Source organism: Cherax quadricarinatus, chromosome 79 (assembly GCF_038502225.1).
Source record: "Cherax quadricarinatus isolate ZL_2023a chromosome 79, ASM3850222v1, whole genome shotgun sequence".
Taxonomy (NCBI): Eukaryota; Metazoa; Arthropoda; class Malacostraca; order Decapoda; family Parastacidae; genus Cherax; species Cherax quadricarinatus.
Window position 1 is genome coordinate 6,274,970 of NC_091370.1, and position 18,433 is coordinate 6,293,402.

Below are 18,433 nucleotides of genomic sequence, written 5' to 3' on the forward strand. Positions count from 1 at the left end.
TCAGTGTGGGTTTGTGGGCGTCAGTGTAAGCTTGTGGGCGTCAGTGTGGGTTTTTGGGCGTTAGTGTGGGTTTGTGGGTGTCAATGTGTGTTTGTGGGCGTCATTGTGGGCTTGTGGGTGTCTCAGTGGGTTTGTGGGCGTCAGTGTGGGTTTGTGGGCGTCAGTGTGGGTTTGTGGGCGTTAGTGTGGATTTGTGGGCGTCAGTGTGGGTTTGTGGGCGTCAGTGTAGGTTTGTGGGCGTCAGTGTGGGCTTGTGGGTGTCTCACTGGGTTTGTGGGCGTCAGTGTGGGTTTGTGGGCGTCATTGTGGGTTTGTGGGCGCCAGTGTGGGTTTGTGGGCGTCAGTGTGGGTTTGTGGGTTCTCTGTGGGTTTGTGGGCGTCAGTGTGGGTTTGTAGGCGTCAGTGTGGGTTTGTGGGCGTTAGTGTGGGTTTGTGGGCGTCAGTGTGGGTTTTTGGGCGTGAGTGTGGGTTTGTGGGCGTCAGTGTGGGTTTGTGGGCGTCAGTGTGAGTTTGTGGGCGTCAGTGTGGGTTTGTGGGCGTCAGTGTGGGCTTGTGGGTGTCTCAGTGGGTTTGTGGGCGTCAGTGTGGGTTTGTGGGCGTCAGTGTGGGTTTGTGGGCGCCAGTGTGGGTTTGTGGGCGTCAGTGTGGGTTTGTGGGTGTCTCTGTGGGTTTGTTGGCGTCAGTGTGGGTTTGCAGGCGTCAGTGTATGTTTGTGGGCGTCATTGTGGGTTTGTGGGCGTCAGTGTGGGTTTGTGGGCGTCAGTGTGGGTTTGTGGGCGTCAGTGTGGGTTTGTGGGCGTCACTGTGGGTTTGTGGGCGTTAGTTTGGGTTTGTGGGTGTCTCTGTATGTTTGTGGGCGTTAGTGTGGGTTTGTGGGCGTCAATGTGGGTTTGTGGGCGTCAGTGTGGGTTTGTGGGCGTTAGTGTGGGTTTGTGGGCGTCAGTGTGGGTTTGTGGGCGTCAGTGTGTGTTTGTGGGCGTCAGTGTGGGTTTGTGGGCGTCAGTGTGGGTTTGTGGGTGTCAGTGTGGGTTTGTGGGCGTCAGTGTGGGTTTGTGGGCGTCAGTGTGGGTTTGTGGGCGTCAGTGTGGGTTTGTGGGCGTCAGTGTGGGTTTGTGGGCGTCAGTGTGGGTTTGTGGGCGGTAGTGTGGGTTTGTGGGCGTCACTGTGGGTTTGTGGGCGTTAGTTTGGGTTTGTGGGTGTCTCTGTATGTTTGTGGGCGTTAGTGTGGGTTTGTGGGCGTCAGTGTGGGTTTGTGGGCGTCAGTGTGGGTTTGTGGGCGTCAGTGTGGGTTTGTGGGCGTCAGTGTGGGTTTGTGGGCGTCAGTGTGAGTTTGCTTTATAATTGCAAATCTTCATCAAATCTTCTCTATATATTAATGTAAGTATTTTTTTGCCTTCAGGGGAAGACGCATGGGAGAACCGAAAGCATCAGCAGCCGAGACGAAGAACGCTCGTAACGATGCTATTGCGTTATGGAGATACCTGAAGGAAGAGAAGGAAGATGAATGAGCTGTAGACGACCTGGAGTGGAGGAAAATTAGTAGGAGGAAAAATAAAGGAAGGATTTCATCAGTAGCAAGAAAGAAAGGAAGTTTCAGTAGCCAGGAGGGAGAGCGGTAGGATATCAGTAGCATTGTGGAAGGTAGTATGTCCGCAAGGAGGATGGTAGAACGTCAACAAGGAGGATGGTAGAACGTCAGCAGAAAGGCAAGAAGGTTGCACATCCTCACCCTCACGAATGTCACTGAGCTAGACTGATGAATGGCGGACATTCCAGCTGTCTGGTATCTTAGCTACCACCTTCAGATATTATACCACCATAGCCAGCCTCTCATACCACCACGAAGCCTCAAGTACCACCAGTGTAAATATTACTGGAAAACTGGTGAAGTCATACAATGCCTTCGATGCCTCACAGACAATTCTCAAACAGGAACGAGACGTTAGAAGCCAGAACAGGTCTCCAATACAGCATCTTAGGCTTCGCCTACTACTACTGTACCATTTATATTTGTAGTCCAAACTTGGTAAAATATTCAAGGACTTCCTCTGCCGGAAATACCTGGTGCACTTATGAAGATTCGGCAATAACTAACAACTTTGCTGTTATGTTGGTGCGGTGTAGGTGTGCCCGCCTTAACCAAGCGTGTCTCAGAATGTCTGTCTATGCTTGAGAGCTCTGTCGGGAATATCTTTCCCTGGCGAACATAACAAAAGTAGGAAAAAAAACTTGTGTACATTTCAGGACATTTATCAGAGGAAACGTTTCGCCACGAGTGGCTTCTTTTTCTACATCTTCTTGGTATCATTATACCATTATCCGTAACAGTTACTCTCCACAACAAAGTTTACTACCTCCGAAACCAAGAGTATTGTCTAACATACTATCACAGTCACCACCATCACAATCACTTCTACACCAAGAATATCGTCCTCACCCACCATCACCAGCATAACACCTCCACACTGAGTATCGTCCTTCCATCACAAGCATAACGCCTCCACACTGAGAGTATTGTCCACTCCACCACCATCACCAGCAGGACACTACACTGAGAGTATCGTCCGACTCAGCCATCACCAGCAGGACAACACACCAAGTGTATCTTACTCTTGCAAAATGATTAAGACAAAGATAGTGAGTCTGGCCATGCTGGTGTGCCTGGGACTGGTGCTGATGGCAGGGTATTCCTTCATAACAACCGTCATCTCCTCAGCCTATCCCTTCAAAGGTAAGTCTCGCCTTGTTTAATACTCTAAATGGTGTAATATCCTCATAAACACGAGTGACCTGGGGAAACGAGGCGCTCGTCAAAAAAAAAAAAAAAAAAATTGGGTAGTCACCTTCGAATAAAACCGAATATAAAAAAAACGAAAAAATAAAAAATATGAAATTATACAGTAAAAATATTAAGCTCTAAACCCATATGAAATAAAAAAAGAGAGCAAAGGTGTCATTATTACACAGGGAATATTCAGGTCCTTTATTGCAAACAGATATTTTATGGCTTCGAGAGTGTTAATTAAGTAGCATCGGGAAAGGCACTTGCTAGGAGGTAACTTAGTCACTCCCACTTCTACACAACTTTATTCACCAAGTTTGTTGACACAGGAAAGTGGAAATGTGTAAAAATAAAGACGTGGAAACAGAGGCAAATACAGCGTAATGAGACTCCTTTATTGCCAGTAAACCTCTTCAAGGGGGGCTCCTTGGCGTGGTGAAGAGGCTCTTGGTCTGAGGAATTAGACCTGTCGGTCTCCTTCCTCAGACCGAACCTAATTACCCCCCAATCCCCCCTTCCCTATCCCATCCTCCCCATCCTCCCCTTTTCCCTTTCCTCCTCCCCCTCCCCACCCCTCCCTTTTGCCCTTCCTCTTTTTGGCCTTTAGGATTTTTCCCACAGGTGCGCTAGTTCCTAGGTAGGGGAAAGGGTATCGGGGTCCATCCCATTCCGTTGAGGTTCTTGGCGGTGGCGTAGTTTGCTGTGGAATCTGGATCGCCTGGGGATGTCCCGATCCCTCTCCGGTATCACGGAGAGTGGCTTTGGGTGTCTTTCGGGCGACGGGTGTATCTCTGGAAGCCACCTTTCGGATTCCGGGGGTGGTGGCCGAAGGAGGTATGCTTTGTGGCGGATTTCCGGCCACCCTCTCATTTGTCCATCGAGGTAGCTCGGCAGATGTGAGGTTGCTATCCCAGATTGCCGGTTTACTGGCATGATGGGTAGGGTATGGCATGGGTTCCATGCTGCATCTATGCTACTTGCGGTGCTGAGGTCCTCATGGTTGCGGAAGGAGATTTCTGGCCCTTTCATTCCTCCTAGGAACTATCCCTCCCCGGTCCCCCCTTTTTTATTTTTATTTTCTTTTCTTCTTTCTTTTTTTTTCTTAAAAACAAAAAGAAAGAAGTAACCTAACCATGGAGAACCCAATCCATGAACCTGGTACCCCCGGGCCTCTTCTTGATACCGCACCCTGTTCTGACCCCGCCTCGTCTTTGGACCGCTCTTCGGACGCTCCTCATGCCTCTGTACCTCTTGCCGGTGCTGTTTCCTCACCTGCTTCAGGTACTGAGGTCTCGACTGACTCCTTTGATTTATCTGACCTCCGCTCTCCTTTGACTATGCTTCCAGCCTCTCCCTCTATGGTGCGACAATTTTCAAATCGCCGGCCCATTCCACGTCGGACCAACTCTGGTCCCACGCCTAAACGCCAATGACAATTACCTGCTGATGATACCTCTCCACCTTCTCGTTCTTCTCAGAAAAGATCGACACGTCCTGCACTCCCTTTCCACGCTCAGTTTCAGACTGCACAATGGACTAAATTCTTCACTTTACGACCGACTTCCTCTACCGCCTATCTTTCCGACCACAGTATTGGCAAGGCACTCCTACGCCATGTTGGTAAAGATATTTCTTTTCATGCTCTTAAGAGCGGTATGCGCATCATGGTACAGAATGCTACCCAAGCTCATGATCTTTCTCTTCTTTCCCATATAGATACTGTTCCTGTCACTTTTGAAGAACATCATTCCCTCAATTCTTGTAGTGGTACCATCATTCTGCCCCATACCATAGTTCAACAAAATTTCCAGACATGTGGCAATGACATTCTTGAACAGCTGGAACTCCATGATCTCCTAATCCTCAAGGTAGACACTTATGTTCTTCCTGCTCGCGGGTGGAGACGATACCCTAGCAATGTGGCTCATTTAACTTTTGACAGCTGTGAACTCCCATCCTCAGTTTATGTAGCAGGACATCGGTTACAAGTTCGAAAGGTGATCCCTACACCGCAACAGTGTAGAAATTGCTGGTGATTTGGCCATCCAGCGAAATATTGCAGATCCATAGCCGAATGCCCAGTCTGTGGTGCTGATGACCATTCTAATACGTCTTGCAATCGACCTCCCTCTTGTCTTAATTGTCATGAGGCTCACCCTTCATACTCTCACCATTGCCAAGTCTACTTAAATGAGTGGGAAATCCGTTACCTCAAAGAGGCAGAAGGTCTCCCTTATGCCATGGCAGTTTCTCATCTCCGCCTCCAAGGGAGACTACCTCGTGTTTCTTATTCCCGTGTTTCAAAATGCCCCCCCCCACTTCTGGGGTCCCATCTTCTGCAACCTCCACTGTGGTTACCTCTCCCATAGTCACTCCTGTATCTAATTCTTTTGCTGTCCTAGGCTCAGACGTCTCTACTTCAACGCCTCAGTCTGTTCTTGCTTCTTCGTGTTCTCAGTCACAAGCCTCAATATCGACGAGACCTCGTATGACACCTACCATCTGTCCCTCTACTTCTCAGAAGTCAAAAAATGGTCCTTTAACCCCTCCTTCCCTTCTTCCACCTCCTCATTTTACCTTCCCTGTCTCTGTACCGGGTTCTTCCCCTCTCACTGGCTCTGCTACAAGTGTAGAGGTTCACCCTCCTCCTCGTACTATACCTACCTCCTCTGTTCCCTCCCAAGTTTCTTCCTCTTCTGCCACCTCCCAGGTTTCTGCCTCTTCTGTCCCCTTCCACGCTTCTTCTCCAGTTCCCTCCACCCTTTCGCCCCCCCCCTACCTTGGTACAGTTCATTACAGTTCCAATCTTTACTCATCTTCCCACTACCGTCTCCAATATTGTCTCCCATACGACATCTCTGAATTCCAAAAGACTTGAAGCAATCTCTGAATATATTGCAGAGACCAAACCATCAATGAACACTGATCCACCCTCTGTTCCTTCTCTCTCCTCTCCTCCATCTGTGCAACTCCTTTCTTCACAGCGCACCGTTCCTTCACTGCTTGAACATTTTCTGCTGCCTCCGCATGTGGACTTTTCTAACCTGTCTAGTCCATAGGAATCCTTACCTGCGGATTTCAAGTATCTTTATCATTGCCAATCATGGCCTATTTACAGTGGAATATACGCAGCCTCAGGGGTAATCGGGGTGAACTTCAGATGTTACTCTCCCAGTTTTCCCTTGTTGGTGTTTGCTTACAGGAACCAAAATTACACTCTGCTGTTATCTCTCCCATCTCAGGCTATAATTTATTGTATTCTTCAGATCCTTTTCCTGATGGGACCTTTAATGAAAGTGCCCTTCTTCTATGCACTGATATTCCGTACCATCAGCTATTTGTTCATACTTCGCTGCATTACACAGCAGCCCGTATCTACTTGCATAGGTGGTATACGCTCTGTTCTTTATATCTCTCTCCTTCTCGGGCATTATCTATTCCGGACATTGCCTTTCTTGTTTCATCATTACCACCACCGATTCTGTTACCTGGCGATTTTAATGCCCATCATTTCCTCTGGGGGGGTCTCACTGTGATTCCCGTTGCATTCAGTTAGAGGCTTTTCTTGCCACCCACCCCCTCCATGTTTTAAATACGGGTACTCGCACCCATTTTGATCCTCGGACTCACACTCTCTCTTGCATCGATCTCTCACTCTGCTCTTCCTCCGCCGCATTAGACTTCACCTGGTCTGTTCTCCCGGATTTACACGACAGCGATTATTTCCCAATCATTCTTACTTCCCCTTCATATTCACCACCTCTTCGTATCCCACACTGGCAATTTGATCAGGCAAATTGGAACCTTTGCTCACAACTAACTGTTTTTAGTGAGGTTCCTTCTTTGTCCTCCATTGATGAGCTTTTACACCTCTTCTCATCCTCCGTTTTAACTGCAGCTTCTCATTCTATACCCCAAACTTCGGGCAGGCATTCTCAGAAATGTGTGCCTTGGTGGTCTCCTGCTTATGCTCGTGCAGTACGTTTGAAACGCACTGCATGGGGCAGGTACTGGTACGATAGAACCACGGAGAGACTTTTTGATTTTAAGCAGAAGCGTGCGATCACTCGCCGTGTCATCTGTGATGCTAAATGCACTTGCTGGCAAGATTATGTCTCCACCATCACCTCTGCTTCCTCTATGAGTGCAGTCTGGAAAAAAAGTATGAAAACTGAGTGGTAAATATTCTCCTGACCCGGCTCCTCTTCTGCGGGTTGCCGGTGTTGATATAGCAAACCAATGAAATTGGCGATCATCTGGTCCGTATTTCTCAGGGGCTCCATCTATGCCCCTCGTTTCTTTCCTCAAAGTCTGCCAGAGAGTTAGCACCCTTGGACTTTTCTTCTCTCAGAGAAGAACAGTATAATGTGCCTTTTACTCTTCAAGAACTGGAGGCAACACTCTCAGCTTGCGGATCATCGGCAGCTGGGCCCGACGACATTCATATTTGTATGCTACAACATTTACATCAGTCAGCCCTTGCAGTCCTATTATGCCTTTTCAATCTTATTTGGTCACAAGGAGTTCTTCCACAGCTGTGGAAATCTACCATCGTTCTCCCTTTCCGCAAACCAGGCACTACGGGACATGAAGCCTCCCACTATCGTCCCATTGCTCTTACCAGTGCAGTTTGTAAAGTGATGGAACGCCTGGTAAATAGACGTTTAGTGGGGTATTTAGAGACACACAACAGTCTGTCCACTCATCAATATGGCTTTCGTAAGGGACGTTCTACCATAGACCCCTTACTACGTCTGGATACGTATGTTCGTAATGCCTTTGCAAATAACCACTCGGTTATTGACATATTTTTTGACCTTGAGAAGGCATGTGACACAACTTGGAGGTATAATATTTTGGCCCAAGCCCACTCCTTAGGCCTCCGAGGCAATCTACCATCCTTCCTTAAGAACTTTTTAACTGATAGACATTTCCATGTTCGGGTTAATAATGTGCTCTCCCCGGACTTTATCCAAGCTGAAGGTGTCCCCCAAGGATGTGTTCTGAGCACAACACTTTTTCTCCTTGCTATTAATGATTTGGCCTCTAGTCTTCCATCAAATATTTGGTCATCACTCTATGTTGATGACTTCGCTATTGCCTGTGCAGGCGCTGATTGTCATCTCATTACAGTTTCTCTCCAGCATGTGGTCGACCGTGTTTCCAATTGGGCCACCACACATGGGTTTAAATTTTCCAGCACTAAAATCCACCAAATTACTTTCACTAGATGCTCTGCCATCTCCGATCATCCTTTGTATCTCTATGGCTCCCGTATCCCTGAACGTGATACAGTCAAGTTTCTGGGCCTCCTCTTTGACCATAGGTTATCCTAGAAACCTCACATTACCTCTCTGAAGGCAACTTGTCACAGCCGACTGAACCTTCTCAAAACCCTTGCTCATCTTTCATGGGGAGCTGATCGTTGAACCCTCCTTCACCTACATTCCACCCTCATTTTATCGAAACTTGATTATGGTGACCAGATCTATTCAGCGGCATCTCCTGCTACTCTCTCTAGCCTTAACCCCATTCATCACCAAGGATTACGTTTATGCCTTGGTGCTTTTTGCTCTTCCCCTGTTGAGAGCCTCTATGCAGAAGCGAGTGTTCCATCCTTATCCGATCGCCGTGATGCCCATTGCCTTCGCTACTATGTACGCTGTCATGATCTCCGCAATCCTTCCATTTATAGAATGGTCACTGATATTAGTAGACATTCTTTATTTGTTCGCCGCCCCTCTTTACTCCGTCCTTTCTCTCTTCGCCTTCATTCATTCTTGTCTTCTCTTCAATTACCACCTTTCTATGTTCATGCAGCATCTCACTTTTCCCTACCCCCCTGGGAAGTTCTAGCTGTTCGAGTCTGTTCTTTCTCTCTTGCTCGAAAGCCCAACTGTCTATGGTCGCTTCCCGCTCTCTTTTTCTTGACCACTTCCACTCTCATTCTCATGCCATTGCTGTGTACACAGATGGCTCTAAGTCTTCTGACGGCATAGGATTCGCAGCAGTGTTTCCAGACAGTGTCGTACGAGGGCATTTACTATCTTCGGCTAGTATTTTTACTGCTGAATTGTATGCCATCCTTGCAGCACTTATCCGTATTACATCTATGCCTGTGTCATCATTTGTGGTTGTCTCAGACTCCCTTAGTGCTTTACAGGCTATACAGAAATTTGATACACCTCACCCCTTAGTCCTCCGTATCCAACTTTGGCTACGCCGCATCTTTACCAAGCATAAAGATATTGTTTTTTGTTGGGTCCCTGGTCATGTTGACGTACAGGGCAATGAACAGGCAGACACTGCTGCGCGGTCAGCAGTACATGACCTACCAGTTTCATATAGAGGTATTCCATTTAGGGACTATTTTGCTGCAATATCTTCCCACCTTCACACCCGTTGGCAACAACGTTGGTCTACTATGCTCGGTAACAAACTTCAATCTATTAAACCGAGTATAGGTTACTGGCCGTCTTCTTATCACCAGTGTCGAGGTTGGGAGACTACTCTCTCCTGTCTTCGCATTGGCCATACTCATCTTACTCCTGGATATCTCATGGAGAGGCACCCTGCTCCTCTCTGTGAGAATTGCCAGGCTCCATTATCAGTTAGCCACATTCTGTTGGACTGTCCACTTTATCAAGGAGCACGCAGAATTTACCTCCGTCGTCGTCTTCGCTCCTCGCTCCGCTGCTCTCTCTTTACCTTCCCTTCTCGCTGATGGACCCACCTTTCATGCGGACTCTCTCATTGACTTTTTGACAACAACTGACTGACTTCACAAATTCTGATAACTTCAGCCCTTCCTACCTCAATCTCTTGCTACCCTCTACCCCCACACTATCCCCTGCCCCGCTGTTTTCTGTAACCTACTGATCATCCCTCCTCTGTTCTGCCGCCCAATACCCTCGCTTCCTTCCCTACCCTGCAGGGCTGTATAGCCCTTGTGGCTTAGCGCTTCTTTTTTATTATAATAATAATAATATTGCCACTAAAGATTAACATGACGCAGCAGTGGTCATTATTACCCAGCGTGGCACTGTTTTAAACTATTTATCTACATAACGAAGACTATTGCACGTTATGTTGTGGTGGGTGGTGTCATGCTGTCACTGTACCGTGGTAGGTGGTGTCATGCTGTCACTGTACTGTGGTGGGTGTCATGCTGTCACTGTACCGTGGTAGGTGGTGTCATGCTGTCACTGTACCGTGGTAGGTAGTGTCATGCTGTCACTGTACCGTGGTAGGTAGTGTCATGCTGTCACTGTACCGTGGTAGGTAGTGTCATGCTGTCACTGTACCGTGGTAGGTAGTGTCATGCTGTCACTGTACCGTGGTAGGTGGTGTCATGCTGTCACTGTACCGTGGTAGGTGGTGTCATGCTGTCACTGTACCGTGGTAGGTAGTGTCATGCTGTCACTGTACCGTGGTAGGTAGTGTCATGCTGTCACTGTACCGTGGTAGGTGGTGTCATGCTGTCACTGTACCGTGGTAGGTAGTGTCATGCTGTCACTGTACCGTGGTAGGTAGTGTCATGCTGTCACTGTACCGTGGTAGGTGGTGTCATGCTGTCACTGTACCGTGGTAGGTAGTGTCATGCTGTCACTGTACCGTGGTAGGTGGTGTCATGCTGTCACTGTACCGTGGTAGGTGGTGTCATGCTGTCACTGTACCGTGGTAGGTGGTGTCATGCTGTCACTGTACCGTGGTAGGTGGTGTCATGCTGTCACTACCGTGGTAGGTGGTGTCATGCTGTCACGGTACCGTGGTAGGTGGTGTCATGCTGTCACGGTACCGTGGTAGGTGGTGTCATGCTGTCACTGTACCGTGGTAGGTGGTGTCATGCTGTCACTGTACCGTGGTAGGTGGTGTCATGCTGTCACTGTACCGTGGTAGGTGGTGTCATGCTGTCACTGTACCGTGGTAGGTGGTGTCATGCTGTCACTGTACCGTGGTAGGTGGTGTCATGCTGTCACTGTACCGTGGTAGGTGGTGTCATGCTGTCACTGTACCGTGGTAGGTGGTGTCATGCTGTCACTGTACCGTGGTAGGTGGTGTCATGCTGTCACTGTACCGTGGTAGGTGGTGTCATGCTGTCACTGTACCGTGGTAGGTGGTGTCATGCTGTCACTGTACCGTGGTAGGTGGTGTCATGCTGTCACTGTACCGTAATAGGTGGTGTCATGCTGTCACTGTACCGTGGTAGGTTGTGTCATTCTGTCACTGTACCGTGGTAGGTGGTGTCATGCTGTCACTGTACCGTGGTAGGTGGTGTCATGCTGTCACTGTACCGTGGTAGGTAGTGTCATGCTGTCACTGTACCGTGGTAGGTGGTGTCATGCTGTCACTGTACCGTGGTAGGTAGTGTCATGCTGTCACTGTACCGTGGTAGGTGGTGTCATGCTGTCACTGTACCGTGGTAGGTGGTGTCATGCTGTCACTGTACCGTGGTAGGTGGTGTCATGCTGTCACTGTACCGTGGTAGGTGGTGTCATGCTGTCACTACCGTGGTAGGTGGTGTCATGCTGTCACTGTACCGTGGTAGGTGGTGTCATGCTGTCACTGTACCGTGGTAGGTGGTGTCATGCTGTCACTGTAACGTGGTAGGTGGTGTCATGCTGTCACTGTACCGTGGTAGGTAGTGTCACGCTGTCACTGTACCGTGGTAGGTGATGTCATGCTGTCACTGTACCGTGGTAGGTGGTGTCATGCTGTCACTGTACCGTGGTAGGTGGTGTCATGCTGTCACTGTACCGTGGTAGGTGGTGTCATGCTGTCACTGTACCGTGGTAGGTGGTGTCATGCTGTCACTGTACCGTGGTAGGTGGTGTCATGCTGTCACTGTACCGTGGTAGGTAGTGTCATACTGGCACTGTACCGTGGTAGGTAGTGTCATACTGTCACTGTACCGTGGTAGGTAGTGTCATACTGTCACTGTACCGTTGTAGGTAGTCATACTGTCACTGTACCGTGGTAGATAGTGTCATACTGTCACTGTACCGTGGTAGATAGTGTCATACTGTCACTGTACCGTGGTAGGTAGTGTCATACTGTTACTGTACCGTGGTAGGTAGTGTCATACTGTCGCTGTACCGTGGTAGGTAGTGTCATACTGTCACTGTGCCGTGGTAGGTAGTGTCATACTGTCACTGTACCGTGGTAGGTAGTGTCATACTGTCACTGTACCGTGGTAGGTAGTGTCATACTGTCACTGTACCCTGGTAGGTAGTGTCATACTGTCACTGTACCGTGGTAGGTAGTGTCATACTGTCACTGTACCGTGGTAGGCAGTGTCATACTGTCACTGTACCGTGGTAGGTAGTGTCATACTGTCACTGTACCGTGGTAGGTGGTGTCATACTGTCACTGTACCGTGGTAGGTAGTGTCATACTGTCACTGTACCGTGGTAGGTAGTGTCATACTGTCACTGTACCGTGGTAGGTAGTGTCATGTCACTGTACCGTGGTAGGTAGTGTCATACTGCCACTGTACCCTGGTAGGTAGTGTCATATTGTCACTGTACCGTGGTAGGTAGTGTCATACTGTCACTGTACCATGGTAGATAGTGTCATACTGTCACTGTACCATGGTAGGTAGTGTCACACTGTCACTGTACCGTGCTAGGTAGTGTCATACTGTCACTGTACCATGGTAGATAGTGTCATACTGTCACTGTACCATGGTAGGTAGTGTCATACTGTCACTGTACCATGGTAGTGTCATACTGTCACTGTACCGTAGTAGGTAGTGTCATACTGTCACTCTACCGTGGTATGTAGTGTCATACTCTCACTGTACCGTGGTAAGTAGTGTCATACTGTCACTGTACCGTGGTAGGTAGTGTCATACAGTCACTGTACCGTGGTAGGTAGTGTCATACTGTCACTGTACCGTGGTAGGTAGTGTCATATGTCACTGTACCGTGGTAGGTAGTGTCATACTGTCACTGTACCGTGGTAGATAGTGTCATACTGTCACTGTACCGTGGTAGATAGTGTCATTTTGTCACTGTACCTTGGTAGATAGTGTCATACTGTCACTGTACCTTTGTAGTGTCATACTGTCACTGTACCGTGGTAGGCAGTGTCATACTGTCACTGTACCGTGGTAGGCAGTGTCATACTGTCACTGTACCGTGGTAGGCAGTGTCATACTGTCACTGTACCGTGGTAGGTAGTGTCATACTGTCACTGTACCGTGGTAGGTAGTGTCATACTGTTACTGTACCGTGGTAGGTAGTGTCATACTGTCACTTTACCGTGGTAGGTAGTGTCATACTGTCACTGTACCGTGGTAGGTAGTGTCATACTGTCACTGTACCGTGGTAGGTAGTGTCATACCGTCACTGTACCGTGGTAGGTAGTGTCATACTGTCACTTTACCGTGGTAGGTAGTGTCATACTGTCACTTTACCGTGGTAGGTAGTGTCATACTGTCACTGTACCGTGGTAGGTAGTGTCATACTGTCACTGTACCGTGGTAGGTAGTGTCATACCGTCACTGTACCGTGGTAGGTAGTGTCATACTGTCACTTTACCGTGGTATGTAGTGTCATACTGTCACTGTACCGTGGTAGATAGTGTCATACTGTCACTGTACCTTGGTAGTGTCATACTGTCACTGTACCTTGGTAGATAGTGTCATACTGTCACTGTACCTTGGTAGATAGTGTCATACTGTCACTGTACCGTGGTAGGCAGTGTCATACTGTCACTGTACCGTGGTAGGTAGTGTCATACTGTCACTGTACCATGGTAGGTAGTGTCATACTGTCACTGTACCGTGGTAGGTAGTGTCATACTGTCACTGTACCGTGGTAGGTAGTGTCATACTGTCACTGTACCGTGGTAGGTAGTGTCATACTGTCACTGCACCGTGGTAGGTAGTGTCATACTGTCACTGCACCGTGGTAGGTAGTGTCATACTGTCACTGTACCGTGGTAGGTAGTGTCATACTGTCACTGTACCGTGGTAGATAGTGTCATACTGTCACTGTACCGTGGTAGATAGTGTCATACTGTCACTGTACCGTGGTAGGTAGTGTCATACTGTCACTGTACCATGGTAGGTAGTGTCATACCGTCACTGTACCATGGTAGGTAGTGTCATACTGTCACTGTACCGTGGTAGGTAGTGTCATACTGTCACTGTACCGTGGTAGGTAGTGTCATACTGTCACTGTACCGTGGTAGGTAGTGTCATACTGTCACTGCACCGTGGTAGGTAGTGTCATACTGTCACTGTACCGTTGTAGGTAGTGTCATACTGTCACTGTACCGTGGTAGATAGTGTCATACTGTCACTGTACCGTGGTAGGTAGTGTCATACTGTCACTGTACCATGGTAGGTAGTGTCATACCGTCACTGTACCATGGTAGGTAGTGTCATACTGTCACTGTACCGTGGTAGGTAGTGTCATACTGTCACTGTACCGTGGTAGGTAGTGTCATACTGTCACTGTACCGTGGTAGGTAGTGTCATGCTGTCACTGTACCGTGGTAGGTAGTGTCATACTGTCACTGTACCGTGGTAGGTAGTGTCATGCTGTCACTGTACCGTGGTAGGTAGTGTCATACTGTCACTGTATCGTGGTAGGTAGTGTCATACTGTCACTGTACCGTGGTAGGTAGTGTCATACTGTCACTGCACCGTGGTAGGTAGTGTCATACTGTCACTGTACCGTTGTAGGTAGTGTCATACTGTCACTGTACCGTGGTAGATAGTGTCATACTGTCACTGTACCGTGGTAGGTAGTGTCATACTGTCACTGTACCGTGGTAGGTAGTGTCATACTGTCACTGTACCGTGGTAGGTAGTGTCATGCTGTCACTGTACCGTGGTAGGTAGTGTCATACTGTCACTGTATCGTGGTAGGTAGTGTCATACTGTCACTGTACCGTGGTAGGTAGTGTCATACTGTCACTGCACCGTGGTAGGTAGTGTCATACTGTCACTGTACCGTTGTAGGTAGTGTCATACTGTCACTGTACCGTGGTAGATAGTGTCATACTGTCACTGTACCGTGGTAGGTAGTGTCATACTGTCACTGTACCGTGGTAGGTAGTGTCATACTGTCACTGTACCGTGGTAGGTAGTGTCATGCTGTCACTGTACCGTGGTAGGTAGTGTCATACTGTCACTGTACCGTGGTAGGTAGTGTCATACTGTCACTGTACCGTTGTAGGTAGTGTCATACTGTCACTGTACCGTGGTAGATAGTGTCATACTGTCACTGTACCGTGGTAGGTAGTGTCATACTGTCACTGTACCGTGGTAGGTAGTGTCATACTGTCACTGTACCGTGGTAGGTAGAGTCATACTGTCACTGCACCGTGGTAGGTAGTGTCATACTGTCACTGTACCGTTGTAGGTAGTGTCATACTGTCACTGTACCGTGGTAGATAGTGTCATACTGTCACTGTACCGTGGTAGGTAGTGTCATACTGTCACTGTACCGTTGTAGGTAGTGTCATACTGTCACTGTACCGTGGTAGGTAGTGTCATACTGTCACTGTACCGTGGTAGGTAGTGTCATACTGTCACTGTACCATGGTAGGTAGTGTCATACCGTCACTGTACCATGGTAGGTAGTGTCATACTGTCATTGTACCGTGGTAGGTAGTGTCATACTGTCACTGTACCGTGGTAGGTAGTGTCATACTGTCACTGTACCGTGGTAGGTAGTGTCATGCTGTCACTGTACCGTGGTAGGTAGTGTCATACTGTCACTGTACCGTGGTAGGTAGTGTCATGCTGTCACTGTACCGTGGTAGGTAGTGTCATACTGTCACTGTATCGTGGTAGGTAGTGTCATACTGTCACTGTACCGTGGTAGGTAGTGTCATACTGTCACTGCACCGTGGTAGGTAGTGTCATACTGTCACTGTACCGTTGTAGGTAGTGTCATACTGTCACTGTACCGTGGTAGATAGTGTCATACTGTCACTGTACCGTGGTAGGTAGTGTCATACTGTCACTGTACCGTGGTAGGTAGTGTCATACTGTCACTGTACCGTGGTAGGTAGTGTCATGCTGTCACTGTACCGTGGTAGGTAGTGTCATACTGTCACTGTATCGTGGTAGGTAGTGTCATACTGTCACTGTACCGTGGTAGGTAGTGTCATACTGTCACTGCACCGTGGTAGGTAGTGTCATACTGTCACTGTACCGTTGTAGGTAGTGTCATACTGTCACTGTACCGTGGTAGATAGTGTCATACTGTCACTGTACCGTGGTAGGTAGTGTCATACTGTCACTGTACCGTGGTAGGTAGTGTCATACTGTCACTGTACCGTGGTAGGTAGTGTCATGCTGTCACTGTACCGTGGTAGGTAGTGTCATACTGTCACTGTACCGTGGTAGGTAGTGTCATACTGTCACTGTACCGTTGTAGGTAGTGTCATACTGTCACTGTACCGTGGTAGATAGTGTCATACTGTCACTGTACCGTGGTAGGTAGTGTCATACTGTCACTGTACCGTGGTAGGTAGTGTCATACTGTCACTGTACCGTGGTAGGTAGAGTCATACTGTCACTGCACCGTGGTAGGTAGTGTCATACTGTCACTGTACCGTTGTAGGTAGTGTCATACTGTCACTGTACCGTGGTAGATAGTGTCATACTGTCACTGTACCGTGGTAGGTAGTGTCATACTGTCACTGTACCGTTGTAGGTAGTGTCATACTGTCACTGTACCGTGGTAGGTAGTGTCATACTGTCACTGTACCGTGGTAGGTAGTGTCATACTGTCACTGTACCGTGGTAGGTAGTGTCATACTGTCACTGCACCGTGGTAGGTAGTGTCATACTGTCACTGTACCGTTGTAGGTAGTGTCATACTGTCACTGTACCGTGGTAGGTAGTGTCATATTGTCACTGTACCGTGGTAGGTAGTGTCATACTGTCACTGTACCATGGTAGATAGTGTCATACTGTCACTGTACCATGGTAGGTAGTGTCACACTGTCACTGTACCGTGGTAGGTAGTGTCATACTGTCACTGTACCATGGTAGGTAGTGTCATACTGTCACTGTACCATGGTAGATAGTGTCATACTGTCACTGTACCGTAGTAGGTAGTGTCATACTGTCACTCTACCGTGGTATGTAGTGTCATACTCTCACTGTACCGTGGTAGGTAGTGTCATACTGTCACTGTACCGTGGTAGGTAGTGTCATACACTGTACCGTGGTAGGTAGTGTCATACTGTCACTGTACCGTGGTAGGTAGTATCATATGTCACTGTACCGTGGTAGGTAGTGTCATACTGTCACTGTACCGTGGTAGATAGTGTCATACTGTCACTGTACCGTGGTAGATAGTGTCATACTGTCACTGTACCATGGTAGTGTCATACTGTCACTGTACCGTGGTAGGTAGTGTCATACTGTCACTGTACCGTGGTAGATAGTGTCATACTGTCACTGTACCGTGGTAGATAGTGTCATACTGTCACTGTACCGTGGTAGGTAGTGTCATACTGTCACTGTACCATGGTAGGTAGTGTCATACCGTCACTGTACCATGGTAGGTAGTGTCATACTGTCACTGTACCGTGGTAGGTAGTGTCATACTGTCACTGTACCGTGGTAGGTAGTGTCATACTGTCACTGTACCGTGGTAGGTAGTGTCATACTGTCACTGCACCGTGGTAGGTAGTGTCATACTGTCACTGTACCGTTGTAGGTAGTGTCATACTGTCACTGTACCGTGGTAGATAGTGTCATACTGTCACTGTACCGTGGTAGGTAGTGTCATACTGTCACTGTACCATGGTAGGTAGTGTCATACCGTCACTGTACCATGGTAGGTAGTGTCATACTGTCACTGTACCGTGGTAGGTAGTGTCATACTGTCACTGTACCGTGGTAGGTAGTGTCATACTGTCACTGTACCGTGGTAGGTAGTGTCATGCTGTCACTGTACCGTGGTAGGTAGTGTCATACTGTCACTGTACCGTGGTAGGTAGTGTCATGCTGTCACTGTACCGTGGTAGGTAGTGTCATACTGTCACTGTATCGTGGTAGGTAGTGTCATACTGTCACTGTACCGTGGTAGGTAGTGTCATACTGTCACTGCACCGTGGTAGGTAGTGTCATACTGTCACTGTACCGTTGTAGGTAGTGTCATACTGTCACTGTACCGTGGTAGATAGTGTCATACTGTCACTGTACCGTGGTAGGTAGTGTCATACTGTCACTGTACCGTGGTAGGTAGTGTCATACTGTCACTGTACCGTGGTAGGTAGTGTCATGCTGTCACTGTACCGTGGTAGGTAGTGTCATACTGTCACTGTATCGTGGTAGGTAGTGTCATACTGTCACTGTACCGTGGTAGGTAGTGTCATACTGTCACTGCACCGTGGTAGGTAGTGTCATACTGTCACTGTACCGTTGTAGGTAGTGTCATACTGTCACTGTACCGTGGTAGATAGTGTCATACTGTCACTGTACCGTGGTAGGTAGTGTCATACTGTCACTGTACCGTGGTAGGTAGTGTCATACTGTCACTGTACCGTGGTAGGTAGTGTCATGCTGTCACTGTACCGTGGTAGGTAGTGTCATACTGTCACTGTACCGTGGTAGGTAGTGTCATACTGTCACTGTACCGTTGTAGGTAGTGTCATACTGTCACTGTACCGTGGTAG

The 18,433-nt window shown here is 48.3% G+C and overlaps 1 protein-coding gene across 4 annotated transcripts in view; it reads left to right on the forward strand.

The window, feature by feature from the left end:
* Positions 1-18,433, forward strand: part of LOC128705326 (uncharacterized) — a 161,384-nt gene that overhangs the window by 121,803 nt on the left and 21,148 nt on the right. For all 4 annotated transcript variants that reach the window (XM_070101862.1, XM_070101863.1, XM_070101865.1 and 1 more), the window contains one exon: positions 1,400-2,731. In XM_070101862.1, coding sequence (XP_069957963.1) covers positions 2,620-2,731 — 112 coding nt within the window. In that variant the 5' untranslated portion in view covers positions 1,400-2,619. The remainder of the gene's footprint in view (positions 1-1,399; positions 2,732-18,433) is intronic.